The following is a 13,054-nucleotide window of genomic DNA, read 5'->3' as shown; positions in this document are numbered from 1 at the left end:
GAGAAGATGTTTTTCTTGGCCCAGATTTTGTCTCTTAAAATGAACAGTAGATAATGAAGCACTTAAATATCAAGCCCTAAAACACACTTGAGCAAAGTGATGTAAGTGTGACTGCATTTATGTGGCCCTCTTGAGGTCAAAGATCATGTAGAAACTATTTTATTTTTTGTGTATTTCTATTATTCACTACTAGTGATGGTTGAAGCTTCATGAAGCAGTTTCATTATTTTCATAATCCACTAGATGGCGGTCTCTACACTATTTTACCATTGTTTTGAACAACCGTTCTAATGAAACAGTTTTTAAACTGATGGCGCCACCTACTGACCTCTAAACAAAATGACACTGTATCATGAAGCTTCATCAGACCATTACTATTCATTTGTAGTCTCTAAATATAATCTTATGGATTTTGTTTTAAGACCTTTATCGTCTATTATATAGTATTTATGGCCCCTCGAAATGATTTAAGTGAATATAAGGAGAAAATGGGGGAAAAGTGCTTTCTATATCAGGTTAAAAAAAAGTTCATATCAAATACAATAAAATAATCATATTCAAATATTATTTAGCTTGATTTTCTTACGATTATTTTATACTTTCCGCTCCATTCTTTTTGCTTGATGGCCCCTCATAACAGCCACTGTAAAAAAAAAAGTGGCCCTTCAGGAAATGTAACTGCTCTCTCCTGACCTCAACTGTGAACTAAAACAATTGTACACCTCACAGAAAAGCACCAAAAAAAAGTTATTTTCATCTTGATATTCATCCTTTTCATCCTTTTTATTTATGACTTTTAATTGTCAAACAATCTTAAATGGCTTTTATTGACAATTATAGAAAATCAAGCTGTTTAATTAGACTGCCAACATTTTTTATACAAACATTATTATGTATAAGAAACTCAATATTTCAATATTTAATAATTTTATTTAATTTTTAAATAAATGTATTATTTTTTTATATTATTCTTTTTTTTTAAATATATTTTTTTTAAAACGTGAGAAAATAAGTGATTAAAATGTGAATTTATTTATTTAATTTGACTCTTTATTTACCTACTTGTGTGTGGAATTAAGAGATTATTACTTTATTTAGTGTTCAATGCAAACATTGTCAAATTAGCGTCTTCACCTTATACTTTAGTTTAAAAAAAGTTAATTTCATATTATTTAACTAAATTCACTTTATTTTATGTTGTATTTCTACAATATATATATATATATATATTTTTTTTACTTTGATACTGAAAATAAACAAGAAAATGCATCAAAATCATTGAAATAACAGCCAAAAAGATTAACAAAAATAACATTTGTCTGGTCGTGACACACAATCGTCTTCTAAACTCACAACTTTAAAGCTAAGAGATCTGAACTCGGTGTCATCGGCAGACAAACCAAACACGAGAGCATCCGCTCCGCTGAACACCGAATCATACTTGACCTCGGTAACTGAACGCAAAGAAGATCTTGCAAAATGAACAAACCCCTCCCGGGATGCGCTCTAATAATAACCAGATTCTCGTGGCTGTTTTTTTTTTTTTTTGGGACGTAGAGTAAGATGCCTTTGACCCACTTTCCATCCTGACTGGATAGTTTTTACCAGGCCGTCCTCCGCCATTGTTTTTTAATCGTCTTCGTGATTGTGTGGCAGCTCGTGCTGATGTGGAGCAGATAAAACAGAATAATCAACATTACAGTAAACACACTCAGACAGTGTGTGTGGGGGGGGGAGGTGTGTGTGAGGACTAATGCACAGGGACAGGTTTGTGTTTGCAAAATAATGTGCTGGTCGTGAATGTGAGCATCAATGTTGCATATTGTGACGCTCACTTGTGCTCCGTTTCATTAAATCATTCAAAACATAACATATTTTTAAATTTTCTTAACATGTTTTCTGGGGGGAAAAAAGACGAATGAAAACAAAAATGTCAAAATATCAAGTCACAGTTGGCTCAAGTCTGGCTGTCGGGTCAAAATCTGGACATGTTTGGACCAGAGACGGAACAAAATTAAGCAAACAGGAAATTAACATACAATAAAAATAATTAAAAGCAGAAACAAGAATTCATATCCCTAATTGATTTAAATTTCCCTTAATATGATGAAAACGTTTTATTATTTCCTTGTCCTTAACACAAAAGTATAAATGTATGAAATTATTTACCCAATGTTTTTAACTGGCAATAAGTAACATTTTGACATTATTATTAGTTTTTTTCTGTAATGATTGGCTTAGTTTTGACTCACACAGTAGAACTGCTTTACAGAAGTGGGTGGGTCAGAGACGTGTTTTTTTATATATATATATATATATATATATATATATATATATATATATATATATATATATATATATATATATATATGGCTGATAGGACCTTTTTGAAGTTACTAGGAAGATGAAACTAGTAACTGACACAACAAGAGCCTTTATCATGTTTTGTCAAGATTTTTTAACATTGCAGTTACACTATTCGGACACTAGAGAGAGACAGAAACACTTGTTTCAATCTTACATAGTGGGACTTTAATGAAACTTGACTCATGTTAAATTCTACTCTTAATATCTGTGGGTTTTTTTTGTGGTATAGTTCGACCACCAAAATGTTTTCTTTGGGCCTCATGGGTAAAAACCAACAAGTAGCTGTGAGTGTTAACAGGCGAGTACGTGATTGACTGCTTGTGAAACGTTTTGCGTTTCATTCCAGGTTCATGTACTGGTCGGACCTGGGGACTCGGGCCAAGATCGAGAAAGCGGGGATGAATGGAGTGGACCGGCAGGTGCTGGTGTCCGATAACATTGAGTGGCCCAACGGCATCACTCTAGGTTTGTTCTCTTTAACCAACGCGCGTGTCACTTATGCCACTCACACACACACACACACACACACACACACACACACACACACACACACACACACACACACACTTCAGTTCAGAACCTACTAGAAATTTTCAAAGCGTATAGATCGGCAGAGTTTAACATCTGATAGCGAGGCCTGACATTTCTCGGTGATCAATAACGCTCACAGGTTTGCCGACCAAAAGGTGAAGCAGTTCTTACCCTGAAGGTAATCAATTCCCACTCAGACTAATCTGTGCCGCTCGTTTTTTTTTTTTTTTCTTTTCTAGACGTTGCCAACCGTCGCCTGTACTGGGTCGATTCCAAGCTGCACCTCATCGGCAGCGTCAACCTCAACGGCGCCCACCGGAGGACGCACATGGCGTCGGTGGAGCGTCTGGGGCACCCCTACGCTCTGGCTGTCTTCGAGGTCGGTGGTGATGTAACAGGAAGTTGGTGTCGATGCGGGGAAGAGGTTTTTAATGATGCAACTTGAAGTGATTATTCCGCTTTCGCTCTCATCAACTCTCGGTTCTGGAAGTTGTTGCGACAAAACCCGGCAGCAGTGAATCATATTGGCGTGTGTTTTGACTTGTTTATCCAACACTAAATTGATGTCAGAGCCAATTCTCAATACTTCTTTTAATTTTTAAATAAGATGCTGTTGTTTAAAACCCAGCGGCTCCACTGTTGCATTGTGACACAGCTCCACTAAACCGTGATGAATGTCCTCTTGTCTAACACACGATCGATTCCGGGGCTCCTCGCTCTCAGACCTGATGTGACAAGGTGACCTGCCGGGCTTGTTGCACCGGATCACATCAGTTCGGGGAGGCGGTTGTGTGTTCGAGAAAGACTGGTTCCGCCTGTTGCCGTCGCTAAGAAATGAGCTTTGGCCGACCGCCACTCTGAGAAACAAGCTAATTAACAATAAGCTCTGACATTTTGTCGATTTTTAATTTAATTTCGCTGAGATTATTATGCACATGACACTCTGGCTCTCAGCCCAAATTAATTTTTTTAATTCGTAAATGCGCTGAACGTTTTCAATATTTTATCCAACTAGTGAAATATTTCAACTTGATTTTTAGGGTATAGTGTTGAGCTCTTTGTCTGATTCATTTGGCCCTGAGGAAGTATGGACGAAGCTAAACTATTTAGACGTTTGGTTATCAGTCTTCACTGTAAAACTTTGGTACTTGGCTCCCATGTTTTTGCCTTCCTATTTTGTGTTTTAATCAAATTATATAAGCTAAATATAAGATGAAAAAGTGGCCTTTTCTTAAAGAAAGTAAAAGCAAAAATAGTAATAAAGTGGATTTCTGTTGGTCTACTGGTGAAAAAACGAAAGTCTTCCATTAAAATATATATATAATGAAATAATATGTACTAAAGCAACCTTTTTGAAAAAAGCAAACCTGTTTTAATATCCGGATTTACCTCGTTTTGATTTTTTTTTTTCTTTCTATGTTATTTTTTTTTTGTTACAATTGTTTAATGGTTTGATGGCCTCTCACAACAGTCACCTTATACAGTGGGGCCCCTCTAAAACTATTGGAATAGATAATTTTGGTGTTGTTTAAAACTGTTTACTCAGTGTTTATTTTTCTTCGCTATTTATGATATTGTATGAAAAAATAGTTTTACTGTTACACGTGGCAACTAATTTATAGTTTTTTTTTTATTTAATAGAAAATGGGTTTTACTCATAAGCCTGTCATGTGTCACGCGTGTTTCAGGATCGTATCTACTGGACGGACAGAGACAAGGCCGCCGTGTTGATGGTGAACAGGTTGACGGGTCAAGACATTCACACTCTGGCTGAAAACATCAACGACCCGCACGACGTTGTGGTTTTCCATCAGCTCCGTCAGCTTCAAGGTGTGTGAAATATTTGCCCGACTCAAACAGAACGCGTTGAACTTTTTTGTATTGACAGCAAAACCATATTTATCGTCGTCTCTTGTGTGAAAGAGTAGAACTGACTTTCCTTTTATTCTTTCTGAAAACGACCTTCTTAATCTCAATATTAATAATCCAAAAGAGTGGAAATTGGATCCTTAAACATAAAAGCGAATCACTCTCTTCTTGAATTGGCGTTAAATAAAAAACGTCGTGCCTTTTGAATGATCAAAGCCGGTAATGCAGTCAAAACTCGTCTCTTCTGGAGCGACTGGATCTGAAGCGACTGCTGCATTTTCTCATGACTTTGTTTTCCACTTGTGCTGTCAGTCTTCGTAACCGTCTCAGCCCAGTGTTTGTCCGGCTTTAGTGCTTCTTTTATTTACCTCTGACCTTGAAATAACCTTGTGTTAATATTTCAAAAAGAGTTTTTTCATTAATAATATTTTTTTGTATTCTTATGTCACCTCAAGCTCATCTTCTCTAAGATCATTTGAACAGGATGGAAATTTAAAAAATAAAATTGGGCTCTACAAAGCTGCGACTAGAAAACCCAATGACACATTTATAATTACAAAATTAAAAAAATTAAATCAGGTAAAAAAAGAAACATGTTTTGTTTTTTATATTAAAATCGAAATATTGTAAATAAATCATAGATTAATTCATTGCACAAACGAATATATAAGAAATGTAATGTAAAACTTATGGTTGAATTAAGTAAGTTTAAAAGTATTTAACTAAAATGTTATGTTTTTGTTTTAAATTATTTTTTGGAAATAGTTTAAGTCATACTTTGTCCAATTTTTTTTTTTTTAATATTTAAGATTTACGTTCATTTGTAAAGTTTTAAATAAACTATCATATTTTTTTCAGAATTATTTTAATTCAGAAAACTGTTGAAAAAAATAAATAATGAAAGATTAATTTCCAAAAATGTCAGGAATGTCCAAAGATACACTATATAAAGGAAAAATTAAACCTTTTTACTGATTTAATATATGTGTGACTTTTTTTTTTTAACATTGTTTTGTTTTAAGGTCAAATATGGCCAACTTTAGGAAAAGTTTGGACATCCCTGGTCTATGTTGTGTATGAAAACTTTTAACGAAGTATGAAAGTCACTCTAGGGAACTTCCAGTTCAGTACATTTTCAATTTATTGGATTTCTTTCCAAAAGTGCTGAATCATCTCCACAGTAAAGTCCCTTCCAAACAATTTTTTTTTCTCCATTATCAGATAAAAACTTCTCAAAGTTTTGAGATTACCTCGCAAAAGTACAATTCCTGGATCTATTTCTACTCCAGCGTTGCAACAGTGTAGTGCGTGCGGAGGTTCGTTCCAAGCGCTTCCTAACACCGGCTGTCTTCCCTCATCTGTGTCCAGGACCTGATAGCTGTAATCTGGGCAGCGTGGCCAACGGCGGCTGCGAGTACTTGTGTCTGAAGGCTCCACAGATCACCGAGCACTCGCCCAAATACACCTGCGCCTGCCCTGACGGACAGGACCCGGGGCCCGACATGAGGGGCTGCGTGCCAGGTGAGCGCTGATGAGCCGTAATGGAGATAATTCGGGAATCGATATCGCCCGAAGGGATTTGTCGGGCGGCGTGCCACTGAGTGTGCGGTGAAAGTAATTGGTTTAATGAAGCGGAACAGGCGGTTCCTCTTTGTGCAGGGAGAGGGAAGGACAAGTAAATATGCTAAAGTATTTATATCGATTTCTTTAAATTTTATAATTGGCAGCAGTGAGTGAAATTCAAAGCAGCTGAAAGCGGAGCATCAAAAAAATAAGTTGTTTTGGGCTTATTCGTGGTTAAACCTCGAACGAAAAAGTTGTAAAAAGCTTAAGCTTAGCAAAGCATTGATTAGCGACTAAGCATCTAGTGCAGGAAAAGCAACAGAGCAATTGTATAAATAAATAAGGATAAAAGTAAAACCAAAAATGAAGTTAATTTGTACCTTAAACATAGGTTGTTGTTTGTTTTTTTTAATTAGCTTAGCATTTAACAAATGAAATGCAAAAGAAGCCATTTTAAATAAATGACAAATAAGAAAAGGTAATGTGGCATCTAGTAATAGCTTAACCTTAGCGTAGCGTTTATGGGCGAAATTAGCTTAGCATTTAGTGCAGAAAATTCAAAATTTGTTATTTAGTTGTATTTGAAAATAGGTTAACTTCAGCGTAAATTTTTGCAAAAGAAAATAGTTTAGCATCTAGTTCAGGAAATGCAACACAGCCATTTTATTGAAACGATAAAAAAAATGATTTTGGCATTTGTAAGTTGGTTATCTTTAGAAAATGTTTTAGAAGAGCAAGTAGCCTAGCATCTAAATCAGTGAATGCAACAAAGTATTTTAAATAAATAATTTTAAAAATAAAAAAAATGTAATTTGGTGGCATCTATAAATAGCTTAAACTAAGCATAGCGTTTATTACCGAACTTAGCTTAGCATTTAGTGCAGAGAATTCAAGAAAGAAAACAAAATGTGTTATTTAGTTGTATTTGTAAATAGCTTAACTTTAGCATAGATTTTTGCAAAATAAAATAGTTTAGCATCTAGTTCAGGAAATAAAATGCAGCCATTTTACATAAATGACCAAAAATAATGTGGCATTGTAAATAGCTTAGCTTTAGCGGCTGTTTGCAGTACATTAGTAAGCATCTTGTGCACAAAAGTCAAGACAGCCATTATAAATAAATGACAAAAAACAAAAATATTATTTAGTGGCTTTTGTAAATTGCTCAGCTTTAGCATTTTAGCATAGAGAAGTTAGCAAAGTAAGGAAAAAAACAACAGCACTTTTAATGAAACGATAAAAAAAAAATCCAAGCAATAAATGTAGATAAGTGGCATTTGTAAGTTGGTTATAGCAATTAGCTTAGCATCTATATTAGTGAAATTCGACAAATAAAAGCCATTCTAAATAAAGTACTTTAGTAGCATTTGTAGATAGTTAAGCTTTAACAAAGCTTATTACAGAGAAATTAGAGAAATTAAAATATAGACAAAACAGATAACAAAAGGTGTTATTTAGTAACATTTGCAAATAGCTTAGCTTTAGCGTAGATTTTAGCAGAAACAGTAGTTCAGCGTCTAGTGCAGGAAATGCAACACAGCCATTTGAACCCAAAAACAAATGTGTTCACCTTGACCCATAGACAACACAAGGGATACCTTACAACATTTGTTTTCAGGCATTTAGTTCACCTTGACTGACACACATCGCTTTCTTTTAGCTGCACCAAGAAACGACACTTCAACCTGGTCCACGCACGGCAGCAGAGCGCCCTCCGATGGTCGTTCTTCAGCGGAAGTGTCGCAGGCCGACGCCACGCCCCACCTGACCACGGACCCGCCCACGGCCCCCGACCCGCTCTCGCCCCTCAGCACCCTCAAATCCCCGTCGCCCGAGGAGTCCAAGGCGCTCGGATCCCACTCGACGGTCGCCGTCACCAGCACCACGGTCCCCGCCGACAGCAGCGTCTCGCAACACTGTGAGTGTGTTGCCCTTTAAGATCTTCCTCGTTTGACCTTGTGGTTTGCAAAGGTCATGGGGCTAATGATGTGACACGCTCGTCTGATAAAGTGGCACTTTGACCCCGGCATCCTCGACAAGTCCTCATCACACATTATAGAAGCGGCGAATGGAGACTCGTCACCTTGACGGTGTGACCCTCTCGCCATGTGCCATGATGACAGGAGTGTTTCATTTGTGAGGCGCAGGAGCCGCGGGGTTACTTGTTCTGAGTCACGCCTCCATTGTCAGGACGGATGACCTCTCACACATGTACCCAGATAATGCAGATTCGTGAAGCTCCTCGAGCCTCACTTTTTCTCCAGAGGAAAATTGTACGTTCAGATCTGATGTGTTCGCTCTGACTTTTGGCTTCTCTCCACAGCTGGAAGCGAGAACTTCTTGCTGGGCGAGAACTTGACCGTGGCGGTTTTAGGGGTGGTCATCCCCATCGGTGAGTCTTTCGGCGCATTTCCCTTCCCTGTGTCTCCCTGTTCAGAGCTGCCTGTAGGGGTCGCTAAAACAATCACTCGATAGAAGCATCAAATTAGACAGTGAAATTTAGGTTTGCGACGTTGACTCCTCGAAAAGGTTCATATCTGTAGTAGGTAGAACTTTATTGATCCCTCAGGAGGTCTCCTTCTGGAAATTGTTTTTTATTGCCACAGCAATACAGCAATTATTCATAAAAATAAATAAAAATAGTAATGTAGTAAGTAATAGTAATTAAAATTAAAATAGTAATAGTAAGTAATAGTACTATGTAAGGGTTCCCGCAGAACAATGAGAACATTTGAAAAAGGTGTTTAAAAAGTCTAAAAAATGAGAGTAAAAGAGAATCAATGAGAATCGTAGAGAAGTAGCTTTTTAACCAAAATGATTCTTCATGTTGAGAAAAGTTTTCAAAATAACACAACAGAATCAAGGAAGGTATTTTAGTGGTCAAGAAATTTGTGTTTAAAATGATTTTCTTTTTTTGAATTACCGTATTTTTTTGTAATTCACATCGGTTTTTATTCTTAAAGTTGAGTCGCTCTTAACTTTAATCTGAAATGTTTTTAAAAAAATACTTTTTTTCCACCTGTGTATGAAATATTGTTTGTTTTGTCTTCTTATGTGCAACACTTCATTATGATCATATTTAAAAACTCTGGTGTTGATAAATTAAATCAAATTAAATTCAACTGAAATCAAAATTAATTAATTAAATAGTTAAAAAAACGATCAATTAGCACGTTTATTGGTTCATAAATTTATAAGAAGGAACTCTTATTTTCTTATTTTGGACCTCCTCCCCTGCATGCCTCCCTCCTCGCCCGTCATCTCGTACATGTACTTGATCTGCCTTGTTAACTCCCCCTCCTGCCGCTGCGTGTTAAACGCATGCAGTTCCTATCATCGCCACAGTGCTGTTCGGCCTGGTGTGCGCCGGAGTCTACCTGGTTTGGCGGAACTGGCGCCGCAACTCCACCAAGAGCATGAACTTCGACAACCCGGTCTACCGCAAGACCACGGGCGAGGGCGAGGAGGACGAGATCCACATCGGACGGACAGACGGCCTGGGTCACCACGCGCACCACCACCACCCGTACCCGCAGGGCGTCACCATGGGGGTGGTGGGAGCGGGAGGGGGCACCTGCCCGCAGTTCATCGCTCTGCCGCTGGGGGGCAGCGTGCCGGACCCGGGGACGCACTGGTACACGGAGCAGCCGATGCTCTCGGCGGCGAAGTGACGGCGCTTGTTTTTTTTCGGACGTCTGCTCAGGCACACGGTGAGGTCACTGAAGTTCATCTGCAGCCATCGACAGAGGAGAAGAAGAAGAGATTTCACCGACCACAGCAGGAGCTTTCTTCCTCTTCTGAGTCTTCTTTCATTCATGCTTAAGCGAGGGAGGTGTGTGTGCTGCGTGTCAAGTGTTGCTCCTTTGTTTTTCTTCTCAGAGTCGTCCTGGAACGCCAACACTTGTTATGGAAGTATATCAGTGTCGTCGGAATATTGAGTGATTGAATTTAAAAAGTTGAAAATTTGACCTTGTTTATAGATTCAAGCATTGAATTATTATTATTTTAAATAACTGAATTCAATTATATCTAAGTTTATCCAACTTTAAGCCAATCACATGACGACATAGAAGATCACGTAGCTCAGTACCAAAGTATTGATATTGTCTGGTGGCGCGATCATACCCACATTATTATTATGAATTTAAAAAGGCTATACATTTTAAAATATTGAATTTAGAAAATAAATGAATCAATTGGAATAAGAACGTCAAACTCTATGTGTAAATAATAATGCATTCATTTTGAAAATTGTATTTCTTTTTAATTAATTGTTTTAATAATTAAACTTTTCATTATAGAACTTATCAAATTATATTATTAAACATTGGATCAATTAATGTTCAAACATTTAAAAGGTAAAATTCAACAATGATTTTTTTTTTAAATAACTATATATATTCAATATTCTGATTGCACTGATATACTTCCAATGGCGGCCCTCCTATGAGGCGAACTAAGCTGCATTAGGATATCAAAAAACAAGTCATCTATTTATTGGTGTGTTTTGCTCTGCTTTATGAAGCAGAATTTTAAGTCTTGTTTAGTTTGAATCATTTAATCAAGCGACAACCACAGCAAAGATATTTTTTTTAGGTTGGTGTCATTTAAATTCTATCAAGGAAATATATTCATAAATATTTGAATAAGCTACAGGATTTATTATTAATATAAAGTCAAGACGACCTACATTTAAAAGACGATTGGAACTCATTTCTGATGGTTTCAACAGCCTTTAAAAGTATATTCAAACACATACTTTAGTTGTATTACCAATATATTTAATTTATTTTCATTTTCAGGTCAAGGTTAGATTTATTATCATATGATTTCACATAAAATCCGGCCGTCACACTTTAATTATTTACTTTATAAATTATTATCTCAGCCAAACTGCTATTGGTTTAAACATGTTCTCTGGTGATTCCTCATCCAGAGTGCAGGCTGGTCCACTTGAACAAAGCAATATTATTACACGATTCAAGTCCTTGTTGTTATGTTTGAAATGAGTCACACACACAGATTTATGCCTTTGAAACAATAAAAAATTAAATAATGATAAATCATTCTTAAAAGTAATTAAAAGTTTAATTTGGGGATTTTCATTTTCGTTTATTTGTTATAATTAATTCAACAATTTAACAACACATCTTGTTGAAATAGTCACAGGACAGATAGAACAAGTGGGTCTTGTTTTCTAAAGGATCCCCCTTGTTTAATTTGAACTTTTTAATTTAACGGCTAAAATATAGTGTCTCATAGCTTATGTCACTAAAGTACTTTCTAGAAACATGAACATTTATTATAATTTCGATTGAATTTATTTAGAACGCTTTTAAATAAAGTAAATATTAATAAATATTTTACGATTATTTAACGAAATTCAAATATTTGTTATTTCTTTATTGGCAAACGCATTTTCTGTGTGAGGAGTGTTCTCGTATATAAACTGTAAAAGCACTCGGACCGTGCAGAGCTCCGCCAAGCAGCTCATTGACACGATTCACTTTTAAGCATTTGAAAACAATAACAACGAGTCCAATGCCACAGCAGGTGGCAGCAACGTTCCTGAACTCGCGCCAAACATGACACACGGTAGTAGCTAAAAAAAACAGTTTTCAGTGGATCACAGAGAGAGCGACACATCCTTCAAAATATCCAGATGGTTATTCATAACCAAAATGAAATAATCAACATTTCCTTGAGATACATTTGTTTTCTTTCTGTTTTCAAACAGATAAACGCCTACAATAACTATATAATATATAACTACATAACTAATAATATTAATAAATAATCCCACAATGCATTGCAACAATTGACACCAGAACCAACCGATTGAATGAAACTGCTGTTTAAACAAATTTTGTTGTAGAAAATGGTATAAAGATTGACACAAACTATCGTCCTGCAAACGCACCTAAACCCTTTTTTAGCCACTTTTGCAAACCTTCTTTTGAGTCACGCGTGTTTTTACTCCAGAGACGAAATGACGGTCGAGGTTAAATTTAACGGGAGAAGCCGGGGCCGGTGGTCACATGATCAGAAACATTGTAAAGAAAACGAGTCCAGACTGTGACGCAGAACTTCTTGTTCTTACGCTCAACTGTGAATTATGACCAGCTTCATTTAAATGGGTGTGTGTGTGAGTGTGTGTGTGTGTGTGTGTGTGCTCACTCGTGTGCATGTGTGCGACGACGTTCATCCCACCGCCATATTTGAACTGTTTTGTACGCTCTGTGTTGCACAACCCTCTTAGAATGCCTTCTGTATTATGTATTGCATGGATGGTGTGTGTGCACGATGTTGTGCGGATCAACACTGTGTGTGTGTGTGTGTGTGTGTGTGTGCGTGTGTAGGAGTGTGTGAGCTTTTTTGATTCCATGAGTTGTAAATATGTTTTCATAAGGTTTTTTGATAAAGTCAAAGAAAAAAAAGGTGTACATAAGATTTTAGATAAAGTGTGGACTATTAATTTATTTGTACAGAGAGCACCGTCGTATCCAGTGTTGTTTCTTGCTGTGCGGTTTTTTTGCGTCTGCCCACGTACAACACAGCGCATTTTAAACATTTTTAGGTTGTAGAAATTGTTATTTTCGGTTTTTGTCACATTTAAATGTGCCTTTTTTTTTTTTAGTTTTTCACATTTTCCCTCAGCATTGAACAGGATGGATCACGACTCACCTGTTGGTCAAAAACTGTTTAGGACAACATTTTGATCTTC

At 36.7% G+C, this 13,054-nt stretch overlaps 1 protein-coding gene across 2 annotated transcripts in view; it reads left to right on the top strand.

The window, feature by feature from the left end:
* The window catches only part of LOC148063416 (low-density lipoprotein receptor-related protein 8-like), an 82,569-nt gene extending 69,515 nt beyond the window's left edge, over nucleotides 1-13,054 (top strand). Inside the window, exons 12-18 of one of the 2 annotated variants that reach the window (XM_087810391.1) lie at nucleotides 2,714-2,832; nucleotides 3,138-3,277; nucleotides 4,587-4,728; nucleotides 6,136-6,288; nucleotides 7,991-8,248; nucleotides 8,654-8,722; nucleotides 9,676-13,054. In XM_087810391.1, coding sequence (XP_087666517.1) covers nucleotides 2,714-2,832; nucleotides 3,138-3,277; nucleotides 4,587-4,728; nucleotides 6,136-6,288; nucleotides 7,991-8,248; nucleotides 8,654-8,722; nucleotides 9,676-10,001 — 1,207 coding nt within the window. In that variant the 3' untranslated portion in view covers nucleotides 10,002-13,054. Of the gene's footprint in view, nucleotides 1-2,713; nucleotides 2,833-3,137; nucleotides 3,278-4,586; nucleotides 4,729-6,135; nucleotides 6,289-7,990; nucleotides 8,249-8,653; nucleotides 8,723-9,657 lie in introns of both variants that reach the window. The other variant, XM_087810390.1, reaches the window with a different exon arrangement.

Source organism: Callionymus lyra, chromosome 16 (genome assembly GCF_982586985.1).
Source record: "Callionymus lyra chromosome 16, fCalLyr1.hap1.1, whole genome shotgun sequence".
Lineage (NCBI taxonomy): Eukaryota > Metazoa > Chordata > Actinopteri > Syngnathiformes > Callionymidae > Callionymus > Callionymus lyra.
Note: the sequence above shows the minus strand (reverse complement) of the source record. Positions and strands in the feature narration are given on the sequence as shown.